This window comes from Periplaneta americana, chromosome 1, assembly GCF_040183065.1.
Source record: "Periplaneta americana isolate PAMFEO1 chromosome 1, P.americana_PAMFEO1_priV1, whole genome shotgun sequence".
NCBI classification, from domain to species: domain Eukaryota; kingdom Metazoa; phylum Arthropoda; class Insecta; order Blattodea; family Blattidae; genus Periplaneta; species Periplaneta americana.
In genome coordinates this window covers 59,340,255-59,365,478 of record NC_091117.1, presented here as the reverse complement: position 1 = coordinate 59,365,478, position 25,224 = coordinate 59,340,255, and the positions used below count along the sequence as shown (strand labels likewise).

At 35.4% G+C, this 25,224-nt stretch overlaps 2 protein-coding genes across 3 annotated transcripts in view; one reads left to right on the top strand and one right to left on the bottom strand.

The window, feature by feature from the left end:
* The window catches only part of LOC138696227 (tRNA wybutosine-synthesizing protein 4-like), a 302,346-nt gene that overhangs the window by 138,834 nt on the left and 138,288 nt on the right, over positions 1 to 25,224 (bottom strand). The gene's annotated exons all lie outside the window — the stretch shown is intronic.
* The window catches only part of LOC138696216 (uncharacterized), a 131,295-nt gene continuing 107,862 nt past the window's right edge, over positions 1,792 to 25,224 (top strand). For both annotated transcript variants that reach the window (XM_069820884.1, XM_069820875.1), the window contains exons 1-2: positions 1,792 to 1,924; positions 8,677 to 9,108. In XM_069820884.1, coding sequence (XP_069676985.1) covers positions 8,949 to 9,108 — 160 coding nt within the window. In that variant the 5' untranslated portion in view covers positions 1,792 to 1,924; positions 8,677 to 8,948. The remainder of the gene's footprint in view (positions 1,925 to 8,676; positions 9,109 to 25,224) is intronic.

Here is a 25,224-nt window from a genome sequence, read left to right as displayed (position 1 = left end):
TAGAAATGTTATAATTTGTATTACGGATTGATATTTCAAATTTATTCAAGTGTTGCGTTTTTTTTTTTTGCTCGGCAGTGTATATATAAGATACGATAACTAGGTAGGTAGGTAGGTAGCTAGTTAGGGCAAGCTAGAAGGACAAATACTGTCGGTGACTCAGGAGAAGACGAGAGCGGACTGAGGAGGAAGGGATGTGAACAGATTAACGTACGACAACACGTGCAATATTTGTAATGCAGTAAGCGGAAACATTAGGTCTCCTTCTGTTCAACTTTTAGCTTTAATTTCCATACGCATTGTTACTCATGTTTCCTTAACCTGGCTACTGGGATGCTTATCTGAGCGATGTTTATAATAATCAATAGCGTTAGTCAAGAAGGTCACATTCTTTCCGCTCGTCTTCTCCTGAGTAACGAACAGCAGATAGACGAATGGACAGACGGACAGAAAGAGAGAGACAGAAAGATAGGCAGAGATAGGAAGACAGAGACAGATAGGTAGATTACAATAGATAGGTTAGATAAATAAGATTAGAATAGGTAGATTATATAGATTACAATATATTAGATCAGAATAGATAGAATACTTTAGATTAGAATATAATATAGGGGAGAGTCGGGTAGTATCGGACATCGGGTAGTATCGGACAGTGCGTTTCTTTCATCTACTACCATATGGTAGTACCTAAATGACATGGTTACGTTTCTCTATGCGACATCACAGAAACGTAACCATGTCAGTCAGATACTATCATCGTGTGGTAGATGAAAGAAACTCACTGTCCGGTATTACCCGATGTCCGATACTACCCGACTCTCCCCTACAATACATTAGATTAGAATAGAGAGAATACATTAGATTAGAATAGATATAAGAGAACAGATAGATATGAATAAATAACAATGGGGTAGATTAGAATAGACATAATAGAATGGATAGATTCGATAGATCAGGTAGACATAGACAGGGAGGTAAATAGGAACCTACGTAGGATAGGTGGGTTGATGGATAGGTGGATAGATAGATAGAAATCGACAGGTATAAATAGAATGTAAATAGATAAGTAGATAGGCAGATAGGTACATAGGTAGGCAGACGGAGGGACGGACGGACATACAGATAGATAGATAGATAGATAGATAGATAGATAGATAGATAGATAGATAGATAGATAGATAGATAGATAGATAGATAGATGGATGGATGGATGGATGGATGGATGGATGGATGGATGGATGGATGGATGGATGGATGGATGGATGGATGGATGGATGGATGGATGGATGGATGGATGGATGGATGGATGGATGGATGGATAGATAGATAGATAGATAGATAGATAGATAGATAGATAGATAGATAGATAGATAGATAGATAGATAGATAGATAGATAGATAGATAGATAGATAGATAGATAGATAGATAGATAGATAGATAGATAGATAGATAGATAGGTAGGTAGACAGGCAGACAGACAGACAGACAGACAGACAGACAGACAGACAGACAGACAGACAGACAGACAGATAGATAGATAGATAGATAGATAGATAGATAGATAGATAGATAGATAGATAGATAGATAGATAGATAGATAGATAGATAGATAGATAGATAGATAGATAGATAGATTATTAATGAAATTATTAATTTAAATAGCTGGAATAATATTTATATTAGAAACTCATTCCCTTCAAGTGTCAAACATTTCAACCCTCGCGTGCCCACACAGTTATGCCGGACACCCCGGCGCGCAGGACGGAATTGTCCACTGACAGCGCGGTGTGCAAGTGGACAAGCAGTGCGCCGGATCCTTGCGCCACCTGCTGACGGCTGCCAAGTGTTGTGGAAGTTTGTGTTCTGTGCTTACATTCTTGTTATGGGTTGAAGTCACAAATGCACCCGCTTGGCTTTAAACAGGTAAATTTTACTTCAAATATGTCATATTAAAATAGAATTTAATTCTTCTTGCACTGTACCTCAACTGGTGGAGTTTGCAGCTATAAATACAGTGGATTCCGATGCGATTTTTGTACCAGGATTAGTGACGTGAGGAGGAAAATTTTTCGCCTACCAAATTGTTACTTTCTTCCTTCCCTTGCTTACAACTTCAAGAAATGCACACAGTATGCTGCTCACTCAGTGTTCTCATTAACCAACATATCAAACGTAAGTCGTTCTGATTAACCAAGCTATCAAACGCAACTCGTTCTCATTAACCAACTTATCAAACGCAAGTTGTTCTCATTAACCAACTTACCAAACGTAAGTTGTTCTCATTAACCAACTTATCAAACTAAGTCGTTCTCCTTAATCAACATACCAAACGTAAGTCATTCTCATTAACCAACTTATCAAACGTAAGTAGTTCTCATTAACAAACTTACCAAACGCAACTCGTTCTCATTAACGAACTTACTAAACGTAACTCGTTCTCATTAACCAACTTATCAAACGTAAGTCAGTCTCATTAATCAACTTATCAAGCGTAAATAGTTCTTATTAACCAACTCACAAAACGCAACTCGTTCTCATTAACCAACTTATCAATCGTAAGTCGTTCCCATTAACCAACTTACCAAACGTAACTCATTATCATTAAGTAACTTATAAAACGTAACTCGTTCTCATTAACCAACTTACCAAATGTAAGTAGTTCTCATTAACCAACTTACCAAACGTAACTCGTTCTCATTAACCAACTTATCAAACGTAACCAACTTATCAAATGTAAGTCGTAAATCGCCTAACCATTGAGAGCTGTGTCAATACTGATCCAAAACAAGAACCATTGTCAAGTTTGTTTACCATAACATTAATAGAGATGTATCATATCTCTGTCGGTGACTGACCGTTGTTTGAAGTGGCTTAGTTTGGTCGTGGACTTCAAAATAATAACAAGCAAAACAAAATATATATCTGCTTGCCTTAATTTCAATGCTCTGATCACTGCTTGCCTGTGTAAGGTGAGAGTTCAGACATACTTTTTCTCACAGACTAGTACAGCATTTTGCTCTCTTCCCCCTCATCGCAAACTGTGACGTTGCACAGAGGTAGAGATGTGATAAAAGATCAGTACTAATTAAGAAACAAGTGCTAACGATGTTCTGTGAACTTTACTGATCCAATCTAAATTATCACAACACTATGGGGCTCATGCATGACATTTTAAAATAAATAGTACCTATTATTGGCGGAGGAAAATATTAATGTATGTGGGTACGTGATTCTCTGACTTCGTACAGTATGCCTGTACAGACCCTGCTTTACCATGGCTCAAAAGTCAGTCACACCTACCTGTAGCTTAAAACAAGCTTAGAAACTTAATAGGGGTCAATTTTCAGGAACATTCACAATAACATCGGTACAATAATTATAAAATTTAGCAAAATCAATAAACCGAAAAAAAATCTTGAACAAGAGAAATATATCAAGAATATTTATAATAAGTGGAATAAGTACAATTACTATAAAATTTACCAAAATCAATAAGTAAGGGTATTTAAAGGAGATAACGAATGTAGAAAAAGATGTAGGGTAGTAGAAGTTATAAATGAAAAATAAATACAATGGTATGGACATGTAATGAGAATGGAAGAGTGAAGAATACCGAAGGAAGTGATATGATGAGATCCAGAAGGAAGAAATAAGAAAGGAAGACCGACTGAAAAATGGATGGAAGAGGTGAGACGGTGTGGGGGACAAAGGATTACAAGATGCAGATGCGTTGGATAGGGACGAGTGGAGGAAACAAATTTAATGAATAATGATATTTCATGGTTTACAAGTTTGTTTGGTTGAGGAAACTACAGCACTGTAGAAAATCTCAAATATAAAAGAGTAACTTAATAAGGGAACAATTTTCAGCAACTTTTATAGTTACTCGTACATCAGTACAATTCTAAGAATTTGCAAAATTAATAACATAAATAATTATATATATAATATATAATAACTTGAAACATCATCAATATTTATAATAATAAAATTAATAATAATAATACATTATTATTATTATTATTACTATTATTATTATTATTATTATTATTATTATTATTATTATTATTGAAACTCCAAAAGGGGAAAAAATATTTATTATTATTTATCACTTTCATAGTTGGACTTTCTACGTATGTGTCCACGAAAACTAAATAGCCTACCGGAATAAATTAAATAAATGCAGAACTAGAAAGGCCTACCACTTTCCGCCATAGAATCAGATGTAAAAAAATGCAGGCTTAAAAATAAGCATATTCACCCCACTGAACAGAACTATTGAGATACTGACTTTCAAAATATTAATAAGTTACATTTATTAAATACTAATAAAACATAATAAATGTTATATCATAAAGATGTTATCTTATAAGTGCCGTTGCAAATAATAATAATGATAATAATAATAACAATAATAATAATAATAATAATAATAATAATAATAGTAAAATGGATTAAAGGGTTCTGCAGTGGAAGAAGTTTGAGAAACTCTGCTCAGATAGTGGTTACGTATGATTCATTTTACAGAAGACCATTTAAAATAGCAGGTTTATTAGTTACTGAATAAGATGCACAATGAAGTATGTGTCATTTACAGAGCACCGTTTATTCTTCTTGTAGGCGTACAAATGACTGAACCTCGAGACCAGTATCTATTGTAAAATAATAGCTGGAAAAATTACAGAATTGCAGAAACACTATATTCATTAAATATTTATGCTCTTACATTTTATATGAAAACAAAGAGAATATAAAAAATCGCATTTCCAAACGTTGTAGATTTCTACAAAGCATTTAACAGAATAAGTCCTTCAAAATTATGTAAAGTAATGGTTGAAAAATATATATCTCAAAGTCTGAATAACGGCACACAAAGTTTGTATTATAAAATAAATAAGCAATTTAAGACGGTGGGAAGTTGTCAGCTGAACTGATAGAATACGGCGAGTCGTACTTGTTAGATATTATTATGAATCCATTTGTAATTCTGTTACATTCATTTTTTTTTCAAATTAGTACATGAAGTAGATATTTCGCGAAGATTAATGGCAAAAATATATTAATTTATAAGCCTCGAACTCTGAGGTTCTGTGGTAGGACTGTAATTTGTTTTATCAAGGTTTTTCTTACGAAATCGTGTATGTTTAAAATCCCACTTAGGATATTGTAAGTTTTTTTTTTACAAAGACAGGAAAGTTTGGAATTCACTTATGTTTCAACCACTCTCCTATTCTACCACGTCTTCAAGTAAATCATTTCACAGGTTTCATAACTAAAAAGAATTCTGATGCTAGTCAGCTAGTAAAAATTCAAACCCATATCAACACACTTTTTGCAGAGCTACAAACGCTTTGAGATATAACATTAGTAGGTTGTCACCTTGTATGACACTGAGACATGGAAGTAAAGCTCTCACATTATCGAAGTTCTACAAGGTGATGTAGTTAGAATATTATAACTAGGTGCCGTATTCCAGCTACCTATAAACTGGACTGAAGTTGCCTGATTCGAAGTATACGTGACGTCACAGCGCAGATACAGGTACGTTCGTATACAAAATAGTTACGCATCCTCTGTCCTCTTCCTCTAGAAAGTGAAAATCGGGACGCAACCATAGAGAGTAATCTTACAGAGCACTGCCCTTACTAGTCGTATTAGGACTATTTGAATAACTACACCTTTGTGGCTGATTGAAGGTTCATTGCAGAGCGTCTAATATTGCGGGGCATAGTTGATATTTGAACTAATATTTTTACTGTCAAAATAGACAACATTACATATAAAATGTGTAAAATAAACGTAAAAGTGACAAAAATCAGTGCACTGAAAGACACTAAAATACCAAAAGTCTCAGAAAGTGTGTTGAACGTAATAGAAGACAACTAGTACCATAAAAATCTCAAAATTATGAAGATATTAACTCGACGTTTAGCATGGATTTTGTGTAGCCTACCATGATGTTCAAATCCAACATCCCAATTAATAAATTAAATAATCTCCATTTTTGGGGATTTCTAGAAAATTACACAGAAACTTAGTGGGTTTTCAGTGATGAGCGAGATGCAATATCTTAATGAAACACGAAAAAATATCACACAATAGGAATATCTTGTACTACATCATGCACCAATAACGTCATGTGCTATTGAAAGAATTTCTTGCAATATAAAATCATTTCAAGTGACATCCGCATATGTTCAAGTTCCGTAACTTACTAATGCACGTTATTATTCAGTGCAAAGATCACGATGAAAATGAACATCACGGGTCACGTATGTGTTTACTAGTATAGCTTCAGAATGTCGGGAGTTGACTATACTCCACGAACACGCAGCGACGATGTGTTTGTTTATATCCTTATCGGTAGCATCATCTGTGTCGGCGTACTATATACCCAATGTATCTTTAACTTCAGTCTTTAGGTAGCTCGAATACGAAGCGTAATTATAACAAAATTAACAAAAATCAATTAATGGTTATTGAATTACAATGAAAAACAGATTATTCAATAAAGACAAAAGTGCCAAGTATTCACATTTAGTTCAAATAGTTGCCCCGAAGAGTGCGCTTTCATTTTCTGATACATTTATCATTTTACACTTAAATCTCTCCATTTTCAAAACATGGTTAATAATAAATTCAAATTATTTATTTATTTCTCTAATGACATGGAACATTAACAAAAAGTCATCATTTGTCCATCTGATTCCTTATCTTGATCCTGGCTTTCCAATATTTCCCGGTCTCGGATGTTCTGCAAAGAGCCGGGCAGTGCATTAAGTGGTCCCTGTCCATATCTTCATCCAGAGTTTGCAGGTGAGCGTTTGAAGTAACCCAAACCGATACAGGTGTTGGGCAAGAATGTCGTGTCCAGTTTGGAGCCGGAACTTCGCAACAGCTTCTTGTCTTGGCCAGTCAGGTGTGCTATGTAAGGAAGTCTTCCAGGGCTTGGCTGTTGTTTGATTCTAAACTCATGAGTAGAGCCCGGATGTTTAAGCATTTATTTTGGTTAAAATAGGCAGGCATATAGGCACTAAAATAGTAAAAATAGGCAGTGAAATAGGCATTTATTATTCATGGAAACAGACAATAAATAGACAAATACTCAATAAACTATCCCATACGGTACTCACTTTCCTTGGTTACATGTCACAACAAGATGATTTTGTAAGTTGTCAACTGTTATAGTGAGCAGTCTGTCAGAGAGAACGTTTTTCATGGTGGAAAAAGATCTTTCTACTTCTACTGAAGTGATTGGAGCAAACTTAAAACAACTTATTTCAGAAGGACTGTCTCTACTTTCTTTCAGAGATTGGGAAACACCGACTATATATTATCTCAAAAAGAGAGGCGTGAGAAGGGATTAGAGACTTCAAAGTACGCTGGTAAACCCCGAAGTGACCTGAGCACTGAGGGTTATACTGTTCAAACATCTTTGTTAAGTGACATAAAAGATGGAATCGGTAGGGGAGAAAAGTTTACGACTTTTTGGAGACATGTATTGCTGGAGAATAAGATTCTCAGTAAATATTTGTGTGAGATGAATATTTTTTTTTAATTTGTGCAACCGTTCTTTTTTGTTTTTATATATATATATATATATATATATATATATATATATATATATATATATATATAATTTATGTGCGGTTTATTTTAAATGCATTTAAAATATAGAAAATGTACAATAACGACGTAAAAAGGCTAAAAATGGCATTTAACCTTAAAATAGGCAACGGGAGCTAAAATAGGCAAAAAAGCCAAAATAGAAATTGGGCCTATCGTCCCCAAATGTGTGGAAGTGTTTATCTCTAATAGGTCTTTCATACATACACTCAGTTTAAGAGAGGCTCTACTCATGAGGTATTGTTCCTTCATTTGCTTCTTTATGTAGAGTTTAGAGGAGTGGTATGATGTTACTGATTTGAAACAACTAGTGAGCATGGCAGCTTTTTTCGCTAATGCATCTGCCTGTTCATTCCCAGAAATTTGACAATGCCCAGGGATACTGCAATACAACTTCCTTCTGAGCTAATTTTAGTTTCCTCAGTGTCTTACGGCAGTCAACAATCTCCACTGATACAGCAGGCTCAATTGCACCAATTGTTTCTATGGCGGATCTTGAATCACTCAGGGTGACTGTCCTGGAGAATTTTTCAAGACGCAGTAGAAGTTGGTTTAATGCTGTTCGAATGGCTTCGATTTCTCCATCGAACGCTGTTTTGAATGATCCGATGGGCTTATAAAAGGCGAAGATGTAGCTGTATATCCCTGCTCCTGCGTTTGGATTTGTGATAATTCAAATTATTCTTACAGTCCGCACTTCAACAGAAGATCCGAGCAAGGAATGTGAGTTTTTCCCCTTCTCTTACAACCAACTCCCCAACCTGGAACCGGCCGGCCAATGACTAAGCCTTGTTTGTCCCAGCCGGCCAATGACACCATCTCCATCCACCTGCTCCTTCAGAGGAGCTGAGTTACTAGTTGACCCTCTCCTCTTATTCCGCAAGGACCATACCCTCCTCTCGTGAAATTTGGACAGTATCTATATTTTGCTTATCGAATAATCAGTTTCGTCTTGAAAACTACAGGAACAGTAACATTATTTACTTCAGTAGGAAGTAGCTTACATATAACATAAATTGCCTGCAATCATGATCTTTTTATTCTTTCAGATGAGTGTCACAAATTGTAAGAGCATGACACGTCCGGCACGACTGCTGTGAAATGAAATCAATTCGGAATCTTCACGTCGCACAAATGGGGTAATGAAATTTCACGCAGGACAATGGTGTCGCGTCAAACTCATTCCTGAACTAATTGCGAGTGACAGACAAGATAAATGACTTGGAAGAACGTGCTATAGATGCTTCTCGCAAGCTTAGACCGATTCTCTTAGTGAGGTTAGCAAAATGAGCATAAAATAATAGTGAATGTGCACGAGTCCATGTCGGTACAAATACAACCACCCCCGAGATTCGACAAGGCGATCCTCAAGCGACAACGCACCAAGATGTCCATCAAGAGGAAGCGCACTACTCCCCCCAACAGCCAGCAGAAGAACATGCAGGCCAACGGCCTCTATGTGCACTCCAGTCCACCCAGAGGTGAGTGCCCTTAAGTGTCTTATTGATGTGCAGGGCCGGGTATTTATGGATATCGCGAAAATCATGACATAATAGATATGCAATAGATTTTTACTAATCTTCACGAATTAAGTGATTCTGATTAAAAATATGCGAATAAAACAATCGCGACAAATCGCGAAATAGAATTCAAATAGCGAAATAGGAACACATTCGCGAACTATTACTATTGCGTCGATTTATAGCGAATTTCATATTCTGAGTTTTTTCGGATTTTTTTTTTCCACTTGAATTTGTTATATATCCAAGAAGGGTACATTACATGGTATTCTAGGTGTTCTGATTACATTAGTGAACTCAAAAGACGAAGAATTCAACATTTCACTAATAATTTGAAAGTGTTAATTTGAAGCTACAAGTTTTATTTTTTATTTTTTTCGTTTTTAATAATGTGTGTTAAATACGGTCTCAATCCAACAAATATTGCCTACTGGCCATACCACACCTTTACCAGAATCCAACGAATCTTTAATGTTAATTATTTGGGAAGTAATATTCATACTGAGTTAATAGAAGGCCTACTCCAATTCCAAAATAATTGTATTTTCCAAAATTTACATTAATCTCCGCCAAGAGTACAAATCAATCTCCAACAATCTCCGCCGCCCTAATATTAAAAATCACAAATGATAAAATTAATCTCCATAAATACCAGCCCCTGATGATGAGACTGACATTTTTTCTGCACTTTAGAGCCTTAAGATCTGTTATACAGAGTGTCTTTTCACAATATGGAACGCTAGGCGCATCAACATTATACTGCATTGTAAAAAGAAACGTGATTCTGACGAGATTCTCAACACTGAATATCGCTTGTGTCGAGTGCGTGACCTTGGAAGTACCGGCAGTTGGTGTTGACGTTCTTCGACAGCGCAGACGTTGCCTTGTACTCGTATTTCACATTGTAAACAGACACTTGGTACTTACAGATTCACTTGGGAGGAATGAATGAGCTGTAAGGATTTCTACGAGTGGGTAATGGGTATGCAACACTGGAGAAGTACAGTCTCAGAAAAAATGCCCCGACACCTTTAGATCCTTACAGAGCACAATTCACACCACAACGATTTAACAACGGTATTCAACCCAGCATTACCTGAATAGTATTACAAGAAGGTATTTCACAACTAATGCAAGAAGCACGAAATTAATCTGAAAATAAAATGAAATTAATACCTAAGAGTCATTATTAAACAAACACGATACAGTACGATAACCCGATTATGACAATTCATCGTAAGCATTCTGATAGCTGTGTGTCAGCGTGCTGCTCGCAGACTACAGAGTTCAGGGTTCGGATACTGTTGAGAAAAGAGTCTTTTTAAATTAATTATGCAGGTTAACTTCGTTTACCATCGTTCTGTTTTACTGCAGGATTTATAAATATTCATTAATCATTACTATTAAGAATATATCAATATTTTCTTCGCAATTTTTCCAAATGCCTTCCGGGTTGGGACAACAATCGAAGTAAAATGAATTTCATTAACTGCCAAAGCGATCTCGTGTGTATACTGACGTTCAAAAAATCTGACCTCCGATTTTATGATCGTGTAAGCGAATTTATAACCAAGGATAAGTCAAAACCAAAGATATAACAAATTGACAAATTTTGAAATAGTTCCGCTAGTTCTCAATAGGTGACACCATTATTGGGACAATTAAAAAAGTGTCGGGGAAATGATGTAGATTAAGCATAAATTATTATCATAACTGACAATATCAGCGGTTTCCAGCTAAACCCAGTGTTTTTTAACAATCAGCAGAGGGGGGATGAAATATGGAATTTTATAATGCGGGTATATTTATGTACAGTAGTGGCAAAAAAAAACCGGACCGACCCTTGTAGCTGATTTCAGAGTCTTGTTCACTCCAGAGCACGATAGACTGGTAACTAAGACTTTCGTGGTTCGAATCCTGCCTGGAAAGAAAACTTTTTTTTTTGTTCCTTATTCAAATTTATTCCCAATACTTTTCGATTGCAGCGATATTTTACTACTTAATTAACTTATTATTCCCAGAACATGAATTTTACCAGCAATCGAAAAGTATTGGGAATAAATCTGAATAAGGAACAAAAAAAAGTTTCCTTCCCAGGCAGGATTCGAACCACGAAAGTCTTAGTTACCAGTCTATCGTGCTCTGGAGTGAACAAGGCTCTGAAATCAGCTACAAGGGTCGGTCCGGTTTTTTTGCCACTACTGTACGATTGGAAACACTATTATCTTCGCCATCTATTCAGAGGTAATAACTAAAGAAGCCAAACTTATAACAACAAATTATCGATCACTATCGATTAGTAGGGTCAGATATCTTTGAACGTCAGTATACAACTGCTTTGGAGCACTGAGCATGCGCAGTGCGTTGAATCTGGAACTTAGAAAATCCAGGCGGGCCATTTTTCTTTCTGGAACTGTGCATTCCTTATCTGCCTTTATTTACTTTGTGTCTTTTTCATAGCTTTATTTGGTCTTCATTATAGACTATAATTTAAAATCGTCTTTCGGATTCTGGAGTTGTGGACTGTGTCTAGATCTCTGATATCCAATTATTACAAATAGTCAGAACGCCGCAAATGCTTTTTTTTTATCGACCAGATACTAGACCGGATTTCTATAGTAAGGCTTTGATTTAGATGCATCTACGTCAAGAAGTTGTCCAAATTTTTCCAATGTCTTTACTTCGTTTATGATATCGAAGCATAGGCGGAGAGAGAACAGTTTCCTTGGGGGGCAAAGCAAAACCATAGAATCCTCATATAACGGGGTTATGAGGGACATCATTTACCTCCTCCCCCCGTTATAGCTTGACGGTGGTACAGTTTATCGGAATATGATCATTTAATAAAGGTATTTTCGGGGGCATGTTTCTTACAGTGTTACATCCATATCCGCGATGTTTTGAACAGAGTTGTATAGAGCTTGAACTGCAGGTCTACTACAAATTATAATAGGGCACAACTTAATCTCCCTCTTTTTCTCTCTCTCGTACAGAAACACATACATACACTAATAAAACTACGTAACAGTGCTAACAGAAACTTTTTTATATGTACAGTAGCTTACCTTCCTAAAGATATCATATATGAAATGTAAATTATAATTATTTTATTTAATCTCGTCTTTAAGTTTACACATTATACCGGGATCACTTTTCATTTTTCTGCATTGTTGTGCAGTATGTTATTCATACATCTCCAAGTGACGGCCTAAACACCTGCAGACTTCTAACACATGAGTACAGGCTGTTATATACCTCACATGAGATATAGGAATTCTTATACATTCAGAAATTTAAAATAAATATTATAATCCAGACACATGATCTGAAGACAATATGCCTAATTCATCAATTTAAGCACAGAAACCTAATCATAAACAAAAGCAAAAAAGATCTTTTGAATTCAATATTTTCTAATGTTAATAGAAAAAAAAAAGAGGTCAGACAAGTTTGGAGGGGGCAGTACCCCCCTATGCCACCCCATAACTCCTTCTATGTATAGAAGGAATAATTATTAGTCATAGAAACAGCATATCATTATTATTATTATTATTATTATTATTATTATTATTATTATTATTATTATTATTGCCATAACTTATTAAAAGAAAATATTTTAATTTGATGAAATATTTTTAACCAAAGCACAAGTTTTCTCTATATATATATATAATTTACGAGTAAATTCGATTGCCTGAATCTGTTCATCCTCAAACATTTCCTAAGAGGAGCAAATGATAGCCGTATTGTTTGACGGTAATTTACTCACTGTCGCATGTCACCCGAATCGACTGATCAGTTGTGAAATGAAATCCAGCAGAGTATGCGTCACGAAATACACATGACGCTCTAAACATGCAATGCAAACTACACCATGAAATTAAACGCAGTTTCACTCAGGAGGCCTACTTTCCATTACTCAGATTAAAGGTCACTAGTACATCCTTAAAAATATGCGATTTCATATTAGATAAGGAAGAGCGGAAAGGAGATAGAATAGATTTTTTCATTTTTCAAATATTTTCAGCCATCTCGATGCCGAAATAGTATAATTATCTTTCTCCTTTTTGTCTTTGATGTTCACTTTAACACTTGTTATAAAATATAAAACTTTCAAAAAGACTGAAAAGTTTAAAAGTTTCAAAATTCTTAAAAAGGTAAGATACCTTGTATGACGGACGGCACAGTTTCGACACTGATATCGTGTCTTCGTTAGCGTCTGCTGAATACTGAGGTTTCAGCTCGCCTTGCTTCTGTCGTCAACAGACGCTAACGAAGACATGATACCAGTGTCCATTATTATACTTACTGGCTTTTAACGAACCCGGAGGTTCATTGCCGCCCTCACATAAGCCCGCCATCGGTCCCTATCCTGAGCAAGATTAATCCAGTCTCTACCATCATACCCCACCTCCCTCAAATCCATTTTAATATTATCTTCCCATCTACGTCTCGGCCTCCCCAAAGGTCTTTTTCCCTCCAGCCTCCCAACTAACACTCCATATGCATTTCTGGATTCGCCCATACGTGCTACATGCCCTGCCCATCTCAAACGTCTGGATTTAATGTTTCTAATTATGTCAAGTGAAGAATACAGTGCGTGCAGTTCTGTGTTGTGTAACTTTCTCCATTCTTCTGTAACTTCATCCCTCTTAGCCCCAAATATTTTCCTAAGCACCTTATTTTCTAACACCCTTGACCTATGTTCCTCTCTCAAAGTGAGAGTCCAAGTTTCACAACCATATAGAACAACCGTTATTATATTACCTTTTTTTTTTTTTTTTTTTTTTTTTTTTACAATTTTAACACTTTTAAAGTTTTAGGTTTTTAACAAAGTTTGATATAGTCTAGTGTAATGTAATGTAAGTCCCGAAAGGGCTCTATTGCAAAATATGTATGCAAGTCTGAGCAAGAATTTTGTTTTTGCCATTTCTGCAAGTGTGTTATACAGTTTTTTTCCTACAAAAGTGACAGAATTAAACAGTTCACGGGAAAATTTACATAATTATGTTAAAATGACAGTCTTCATATTTTATCTAAAAAGGGCAATGTCAAATAAGTTTCCAGAAGGAAATTTAATTCTGTATTCATAATTTGAATAATTTGCGTCAAAGATAATAGATTCTGGTGATGAAAATGTACGACTAATATTAACCGCCAATAACAATTTGTAAATTACTGGAAAAACGTTTCATTTAAGTATTATTATTATTATTATTATTATTATTATTATTATTATTATTATTATTATTATTACTGAAGTGTTTATTATTAAAATGTTCTTCTACAGATGCATTTATTTATTTTGTATTTAATTTGGCAGGTCATAAGGCCTTCTCTTCCATCCCACCAGATAGCACACATAAATACAAAAAATATAAACACTGACAAAAATAATACAAATTTAATTAAAGTCCTATAGAGTGTCAACAGGTTCAAAGAACACTATAGAGCTCTCATTGAGCTAATATAAGAAAAAAAGATAACAAATGATGACAGTGATAATGATAATAATTTCCTCCCCCCTGTAGGTATGAGTTGCATGTTCAATACTCCGTAAAAATATTTCAGCTACATAAATATATAAATTAATTAATATAAAGATATATACGCTAAGCTCTGAAAATGCTACAGTGCTCTAGTGGTTGTGAAATATAGGTTTTTTTAAATATTTAGTGATTTCTTGCTTTAGATTGTGAGACACAATGAGGGCACTTGTGTAATGATGACGGAAGTATTTATTAATAAGTTATAATAAAATAATTATGTAAGAACTGCACGAGACTTCCTCAACCGCAGATTGACGTTTAACCCAAATACAAACAGATACGGCGCGACATTCGTTACAGGCAATCTGAAGTCCACAAGCGACAACACAGGAAAAATCAAACATGAATAGGCCTACACATAGCGCGGTATATCTTGAGCGATAGCAACCGTTAGATCGGAATTTGTATTGTATTATTCTAATGTAAAATATATAAAGTTTATATACACAGGGACCTTGGACACTACCAATTTCAATACTTGAAAAATTCATTAATTAAATTTAACAAAGCGAGTTACCTCATGATGTCCTTTTCACTGTCCAAAAATTACGGGTTTGTGAAAAAGATGCTGACTACCGTTACTAACTGTACAACATTGATTACTGAAGACCAAAATGATTTTGGAAAAGGCAGATCATGTGCTGATAGTTATTTCACTTTAAAGCTTATATTAGAAAAACAACGAGAATTTAATTTAGGATTACATATGGCTTTCATAGATTATGGAAAAGCTTTTGACAAATTAAACAGAAAAAAATTATTAATTATATTGAAAGAAAACGAGATCCCAAACCAAATATTACAATCTATTTATATGTACAAGACCACAAAAATCGTCGTTAGAGTAAATAATCAACTAACAGATTTTAAAACTATGTTCCTATAAACAGACGGACTAAAATAGACACAATCCTCTTCGCAGATGACCAGGTTCTATTGGCCCCTTCAGAAGATGATCTCCAAAAGACAATATATTCATTAAACACAGTTGCAAAAGACTATAATATGACCTTTTCTGTAGAAAAGTCCAAAGTTATGGCGTTTAAAAGCAAATCTCCAATAAGAAGTAAAATCTGTATTAAAAACAGAATTCTAGAACAAGTGAACACATTTAACTATATTTTAGGGTGCCGTCTTTCATATGAAAAAGAAAAGGATATCGATTCTAAAATAATTTTGTAAAGTTATCAGCATTATCAATTCAGTTTTCAAACCTAAATTTAGTAGAGAAAAATACAAGATTAACAACATTTTAGTACGACCTACTTCAGTCTATGGATCAGAAGCCTGGACTTTGACAAAAAAAAAAAAAAGATGTTCAACTTATAACTACGAACGAAATAGTGCTTGAATTGGACGATGGTGATGATGATGATGATGATATATTGTAGACCTATTTCCATTTGTTCATATTTAAATGTGCTATAGAAAAGCAACTTTTGACGGCTTTCCGAATTCTAAATATGCCCAGCTTAGAAATCTTTGCAAACACGAATGTATTAATTCGCGAAAAATAAAGTAACTCTTAATATTTTCACAAATTTTACATCCTTTAGAGTTTTCCTGTGACTTTCATTAGCATAATTACAGTAAGCATTCAATATGAAACATTTTCATACAACATATCGATGGTGTTGAGCAGCAACCTCGTATGTCAAAATATTCAATTCTACCGGAAAGCGAAAATACATTTTAATATCTAGAGAACGAACAAATATCTGACATACGAGTGTATTTAAATGTTTTCTTGTGAAGTTTGTAGCCATGCCTAGACATAAGATATGTTTCCAGAAGATTCAGAAAGACTTTTTTATAGGGGTAAAGTGACTTCTCATTTTGTTATTCTCTTTTACATCCGAGGTTGCTTTTCAACATCACAATACACAGTTTTTTTTTTTTTTTTTAGGAATTAAGCCAGTTATTACTATTTACAGAAATGTTTGTTTCGTTCCTGTTCCATTCGTATAAATGTACGAGTTTCAAGTGCTAATTAAGTTACCAGTATTATTCAGCGCCTGCGCAGCTTTCCATAATGCCTCGACACGATTACACATTACCACAAAGGATTTTTAAGTACGACACATATGTGATAACAAATTCTTGTAGGGAAGTTAGAAGGCGATTTGAAACACAATTTCCCGGTTTACCTATCCCACGCAGAGAAATCATGCGAAGACTTGTGAACAAATTCAGGGAAACAGGGTCGATTCGAGATAGAAAGCGAAGAGTAACACGATACCCTGATTTAACTGTATGCTATTTTTATATGTGGGGAATTTGAAAAATAAAGTGTATACAACAAACCCCCACACACTGGAAGAACTAAAAGAAAACATCAGAAATTGACTCAATTTGGGATATTGAATTCTCGAGTGTGAATGCAAATTTCCTGACAAGATGCTAACATCTCTTATGATAAAGTATGTGCTTATTATCATTGTAATTGTAACTGTAACTATAAAAACGTGAAGCGGTTGCGGAGATATTAAAACTGTTTCGGCGGGAGTCCGAGCTGCCGTGGCTGGCGTGCACTGGCAAAAGCACTGTATTTTCTGAATGGTGAAAACCTAATTCCTGGGTATGCAGTAAGAAAGGACTACCTACCTCTCAGTGTACCAATGCGAGAAAAATGAATTGCAATATAGTTGTCGTACGAAGTATATCTGGTAGAAGCCAAGTAACCCATTGCAGAGTATGCAATGAGACAGAAACCCTTCCACATGTACTTGGTTTTCGCCATAAAGGAGAACTTCTACGGAATAACAGGCGCCACAGAGTGAGGAGTTACATTGCCAATTGCTTCAGAGACGCTAACAAGGTACATTCGCGAAGTGCCTGACTGATAATGGTATAAAATCAAATACGATGGAAAGTTCAGCTGTAATCAATGTTTATGGTACCGATTGTATTTGCCCATAGTGCAATTATACAATGTTTATGAGCTTTGATAGATATTGGTGTAATAATGAATACGGAAGGAATCTCATCTATAAATAATGATTATTCTACTAATTTTATCTGTTCTTACATATACTTAAACATGTTTGTGGGTGTTTGTTGAGCACAAATGGAAACGACAATAAGCACAAGCATGAAAGATGCATATCTGCACTTGGGAGTTGAGCAACTCGACTCTTCACTGTCCCAGAAGAAGTTCAAATGCATCACATTCAACTAGAAAAGTAGCTTTCTTCCAGGCATGCTTAAAGGCTCATTCACAATGAAAATTAAACATAACGTAAACATTAACATAAGCACATAAACATATGCCACAAACTTAAGTAGCCAAGGCCCATTCACAATGAAAATTAAACATGACGTAAACATAACACGTGTGTGGAAACAAACATACCGAATCAACAAAACTACAGAATCTATTACATAAAAATGGAGAATTGCACAATGACTGACGATGTATCTATTCAATTTATGTTTCTAATAACTACAATGGCATCAGTATATGGCTTTAAATACTTGAAATCAAAGAAACGGAGATGTAAAATAATCAACTTTTCGTCATATGATTCCATGTTGCGCGCCTAGCTATCATCACGGCCAATAGATCAAAATATTGCCTGTAGGCAAAGCCCATGAGATGTTAAACAAAAAGTGAAAACACGCTTTCCGCTTGTGTACTTTTTCCAAATCGCATAAACATAAGCATGAAAGTTTGGAGTTTGCAAACTTTCATGTTAACGTCTTATGATTAAGATTAAGTTTATGCTTATGTAATTCATTGTGAATGCTTTCATTAAATAACATGGACACAAGGTTTTATGCTTACGTTATGTTTATGTTTAATTTTCATTGTGAATGGGCCTTAATAATGTTAGTGAATTAATTATTTTTAGCGTATTTTGGTTTTCATCCTTTATAATGGACTAAACAATTTGCAACATTTTGGTAAACCTTTAAGGGTAGTTATACTCATATTGGATTTTCTCTAATAATAATAATAATAATAAAAATAATAACAATAATAATAATAAAAATGAATATTTTAGGAGAAAATCCACAAATGATTAGGGAAAACACGAGGATTTTACTGGAAGCAAGTAAAGAAATAGGTTTGGAAGTAAATCCTGAAAAGACAAAGTATATGATTATGTCTCGTGACGGAAATATTGTGCGAAATGGCAGTATAAAAATTGGAAATTTATCTTTCGAAGAGGTGGAGAAGTTCAAATATCTTGGAGCAACAGTAACAAATATAAATGATACTCGGGAGGAAATTAAACACAGAATAAATATGGGAAATGCCTGTTATTATTCGGTTGAGAAGCTTTTATCATCCAGTCTGCTGTCAAAAAATCTGAAAGTTAGAATTTATAAAACAGTTATATTACCGGTTGTTCTTTATGGCTGTGAAACTTGAACTCTCACGTTGAGACAGGAACATAGGTTAAGGGTGTTTGAGAATAAGGTTGCCAGGAAAATATTTGGGGCTAAGAGGGATGAAGTTACAGGAGAATGGAGAAAGTTACACAACACAGAACTGCACACATTGTATTCTTCACCTGACATAATTAGGAACATTAAATCCAGACGGTTGAGATGGACAGGGCATGTAGCACGTATGGGCGAATCCAGAAATGCATATAGAGTGTTAGTTGGGAGGCCGGAGGGAAAAAGACCTCTAGGGAGGCCGAGACGTAGATGGGAAGATAATATAAAAATGGATTTGAGAGAGGTGGGATATGATGATAGAGAATGGATTAATCTTGCTCAGGATAGGGACCGATGGCGGGCTTATGTGAGGACGGCAATGAACCTCCGGGTTCCTTAAAAGCCAGTAAGTGAGTGAGTAAGTAAGTAAGTAACAATAATATAATCGAGTTAAGACAATAGTTTTGGGTTTCATCCATTACTAAGAATTTTTTAGAACGGAGAATACAATGGTTTAAAGTTGAAACGTCCCATGTATTTGTTTTGTACGAAATGGTCAGCTTCAGGAAGAGCAGAATTTCAAGATAAAATTCCGTCGTGACATGAGGACAATTTTGTTTACAATAAGTAAGGTGAACATGCTGTGTGGGCGCTGGGTAAACATGCTACAGTTCGATTTCGTGGAAGCATTCATTTGGATGTCTTGTTTGTGTTTCCTGTACACCAAAGGAGAGGAGTGAAAGGTGGGTATTCCCATAATCAATTTTCCCTCCCGACATAAGAGAAGGTCACACGCATTGGTGACAATCGATAGGCTGTTGCTATGTTGTGAAAACTTTGAGTGTTTGACCTCATGCAACGCTGAGCCAACGACCACAGCATTTTGTTTCCGGGTTTGGTAATTCTTTAATGTCCTGTTTCAACTACGCAAGAATGGTGGGATGACGAGCACAGTCTAATATATACAGTCACGAAGCTCAATACGTAGTAAATATGCATCCATAGATAGTTGCTCGCCACTAGGATCACTAATATCGCCTCATTACAGACAATGAGAAATAGTACCAGCATAGTCTATTGTTCCTAGCATCCTCACAACTCAAGCTTCGTGACTGTATATACTAGACTGTGGTACTAGATTGACTCGAGAACAAAGGGGAAAAGAGAGACTCGCAGAAAATGTTTCATACAATTTTCAGATAACCGAATTTGATGACAATGTTTTCGATGACATTTAATGATGCGAAAAAGAGTATATACCGCTCGAAGATTGTCGAGTTACTGGAAGCGAAAGTTGCTGTTTGTCACCACTTTACTACTGTCGGTGACTCAGGAGAAGACGAGAGCTGACTGAGGAGGAAGGGATGTGAACAGCTAACGTACGACAACACGTCCAATATTTGTACTGCAGTAAGCGGAAACATTAGGTCTCCTTCTGTTCAACTTAGCTTTAATTTCCATACGCATTGTTACTCATGTTTCCTGCACGAGTAATAACCTGGCTACTGGGATGCTTATCTGAGCGATGTTTATAATAATCAACAGCGAAAGTCAAGAAGGTCACATTCTTTCCGCTCGTCTTCTCTTGAGTAACGGACAGCAGCTGCGGTAGCTCAATGAATAAGCGGAGACTGCTAATGAGGAGGTCTCAAATTTAATGTCATTGTCTATCATTTTTTCTATTCTAAGTTTAAAATATCATAAGCAATGACACCACAGTGATTTTACAGACAAATTTACGGGTTAGTTTACTTACCATTAGTAGTATTTATTAGTTATTAAAATGGATTTGAGGGAGGTGGGATATGTTGATAGAGACTGGATTAATCTTGCACAAGATAGGAACCAATGGCGGGCTTATGTGATGGCGGCAATGAACATTCGGGTTCCTTAAAAGCCAGTAAGTAAGTATTTATTAGGACTATTTCGCGAACAGAACAAGAAATAATCAATACAAGGATATAACGCACATTCCTATTAAATCAAACAGGTTGGTTACTGGGGTTTAAAAGAGCGCGTCAGCTACTATGGCTATTTGCGCCCTTTTAAATCATATATTTAGCTTAGTAATCGTCCACACCTGTGGAGTAACGGTTAGCGCGTCTGGCCGCGAAACCAGGTGGTCCGGGTTAGATCCCGGTCGGGGCAAGTTACTTGGTTGAGGTTTTTTCCGGGGTTTTCCCTCAACCCAATATGAGAAATGCTGGGTAACTTTCGGTGTTGGACCACGGACTTACTTCACCGGCCTAATCACCATCTCATTCAGACGCTAAATAACCTGAGATGTTGATGAAGCGTCATAAAATAACCTACTAAAAAAACTTAGTAATCTAGTATTAGAGTCTGATCCGTTTGGGTATGGACAATTTTAATTAATTATTATAAAGCTATTATGATAGTAAGAAAAATTCCTTGCTGGTTATATTATAATTAAAAGAGGGGCGCTCCTATATATGGCAATCAACAATGCATAATCTGAAAGGACAAATGAAAATCGTAGATGATTAAAATGGCTACTACAAATCAACAGCGGGCACAATGTGTTCTTTGGTATGCTAAATTTGAGAACGTTAAAAAGAGTTCAGAGGGAATTTCGAAGTGAGTATGGTGTGCGTAATGTACCTAAATACGATTCCATAATGTTGTGATATCGAACATTTGTAGAAACAGGTTCTGTGTTAAAAAACATGCAGGAGGTCGCAGGTGAAACCCAGTACGAGAAGCAGCTATCTCTTGGCTTGCCCCCCAAACTCTCCAGATCTAACCCCTGTAGGGGTTTTCTTAAAGACACTGTCTGTTCACAGAAACCCAGGAACATTGATGATCTAAGAGTAAAAATTACTCAAGATTTTCAACAAATCATCCCTGTTTATGTTACAACGGACATGGGTTGACTTGCATCACCGTTACGAGTTGTGCAGGGTGCGCAATGGGGGTAATATTGAGTTCTGAGGAATCTACCATTTTTCAGTGTTGTATGCTCCAAGTTTCAACAAATAAAGTTCAGTAGTAAATGTTTTACGGTGTTTTTATTTTACCCATACCCAAACAGATCACCCTGTATAATTTCATTGTCTGAAATGGCCTACTACATTCTTAAAGTATGAAATTTATTTATTTATTTATTTATTTATTTATTTATTTGGTGGTGTTAATAAAGACACATGTCATTACAAGTTCCAGGTCACGTGGACCCTTGCCTTAACAAGAATATTGCTTAGTATAACATGAGTATGTATATGAAGTGTGACCATCTTCTCCATCAGAAACAGAGACTGGTAAGCTGGACATGTAGGTAAACTTTCAGAGTCAATGATTTTTGCAGAAAAGTTAACATTACTTGATTGTTCACTGAATGCTATGTATAATTGTGGTTTAATAGGTGGATTAGGGTGTGTTTGTAGTTTCTGAAGATAATTTTTACGTAAGTGCTGCACGTAGTCACTGAACAAAATGATTTCCAAGTCACTGTACAATTGTGCGTTAGTAATGTAAAAATCAGCTCCTGTGATGGTTCTGCACACAGCTCTTTGGATGGCATCGAGTTTCTTGATGTGGCGGGGATGGGTTTGAGCCCAAATTTCTGACGCGTAGGACATGTATGATCGTACAAGTGATGTGTACAGCAATAGTTTGGTTTTGAGGGGAATGAAGCTTTTAAGTATTGGATATAAAAAGTGTGAAAATATGTATTAAGAAATATGACCAGAGCCATCTAGCGATGACCATTTCCAAGTACCTACAGTCGACTGTCAGAAACAAAAGAATGAACGATTGTAAATATTGATTTTTAATATAAACATGACATGCATAAACACAATGAAATTCAAGCATAAATATTAATGAACATCAGTATTAAAGTGAAAGACAACAACTTAATTAAATGTACAATTATTTCTGAACTCATGTTTCGTAGAAATAAAATTGATTCCACCAAGCAGTTGTTCGACATTTGTTAATTGGTTTCGCATTTTTAATTATTTTCTCAATTTCCTGCTAGAAAAGTTCACCAAATAATTTTTAATTTTCCATCACTGTGTAAATGATTTTACGTACAGCCAACAATGACCTTCTAGACTATATACGCAGAAGGAATTATTGCCAAGTAGTAGCGATAAAACAAAAGCGGTAATTTAAAACGATAATACAGCAATGACAGAAGGCTTTGAATGATTAAAATTCAACGGATTTTTTACAATTCATTGATGGATAAGCTCATGACTAGAATAGTCGCTAAAATTTAATTGTGAACATGTTTCTCGTATGTTTAAACTGACAGAAGAACAGAGGTATTGATTCTTTCGTTATTGCAGTCCTTTGCTATACCCTTTAAGCGATACTATTTCAACGGAAATTGCCAATATATTCAACAAATAATTTCTCTCCATAACTGATACTAATCAGTCCACACAATAATAATAATAATAATAATAATAATAATAATAATAATAATAATAATAATAATAATAATAATGTTATCGATTTTCTAATTAACAATGCAATTTTACAAAACCCGTAACAGGTACCGATATTTATTTTAATGTATTCTATAGCCATAGCCCTCGTTAATCTGTACAGTTATATCACTTTCACCCTGTATATCAATACCTTTTAGTATCTGACCACCCACTTCAGTTGAAAACCTATTAAAATGAAGATTAAGTATGTCTATATTTATTTTATATACGAATTCTTAGAGATCATTTTGCTGTACGAAGATAACAGCGTAACGCCTTGCATATAGTTGTTAGTCATATTTCCACATAGCTGATGAAACTGATATGTCATGAAACAGCAATACCATTAGGAAGCTAGATGGAAAAGATTTAGTCGGAACTGTTATGGCATAATGGAGTACATTTTTTTAATCCAACATTACTTGTACTTCCATTTTCCATTGTGTTATAAGCGTCGAATGCAGTAGAATATTCCAGTCTACAGACATATTAATGTTATTGATGATTTCTGGTATTGCGCTCAAGGTCAAGTCCAAGTTACAGTATAAAACTTACAAGAAAACCTTTCCTGTAATATCAATCCATTACTGTCGCAAAACCAATACGTTTATATTATTAATAGGGAAGATCAATAATCCTATAACATGACTAGACTACTACATTAATATTAAGAAAACGTATAAAGTGTCTGCCGTGTAATTGTATTTGGTCAAGAGTCTTTTCAATATCGAAAACACGGAATTGTTTTTGTACACTGAAATTGTATCAATTTAGAACAGGTTTCAAATTTTAATTACCTAGGGTGTAATGTTACATATGACCAACCAAGCGATCAAGAAACTAAACTCTCCAGATTTCTACAGCTCCTGGGAACAATGAAACGAACTCTAATGAAAAGGGTCCGGAATGAAACAATATTGAAATATTATAAGACAATGGCAATACCATTGTTAACATATGAAGCCGAAAATTGGGTACTGACCAAACAACAACGTAGATTTTTTTAATTGGGTTATTTTACGACGCTGTATCAACATCTAGGTTATTTAGCGTCTGAATGAAATGAAGGTGATAATGCCGGTGAAATGAGTCCGGGGTCCAGCACCGAAAGTTATCCAGCATTTGCTCGTATTGGGTTGAGGGAAAACACCGGAAAAAACCTCAACCAGGTAACTTGCCCCGACCCTGATTCGAACCCGGGCCACCTGCTTTCGCGGCCAGACGCGCTGACCGTTACTCCACAGGTGTGGACAACAACGTAGAAGAAAAAAAAGGTGGCGGAGATGAGATTATTAAGACCTCTTGCTGGTTACAGATTGAAAGATCAGAAGAGAAACAGTGAAATTCGTGAAGAGTTACGAATACAAAGTCTTCCTAACTTCATAGACTCTTCTAGACAGCAGTGGCATTAATACCTACATCTGATGAGAATGGACATAAACCGCACCCCTCTACAGATGTTCCTGTATCAACTGGTTGGTAGAAGGGATCTTGGGAGGTCCAGAAAGAGATGGAGAGAAAAGTTCTGATATCCTGGAAATGAAACAGGCCTAAGGGCCTGAACCATGATGTATTTGATGATGATGATGATGATGATGATGATGATGATGATGATGATGATGATGAAATTGTATTTGTGTAGCATAGCATTCCCAAAAAACTTGTCGAATTACATGACTAAATTA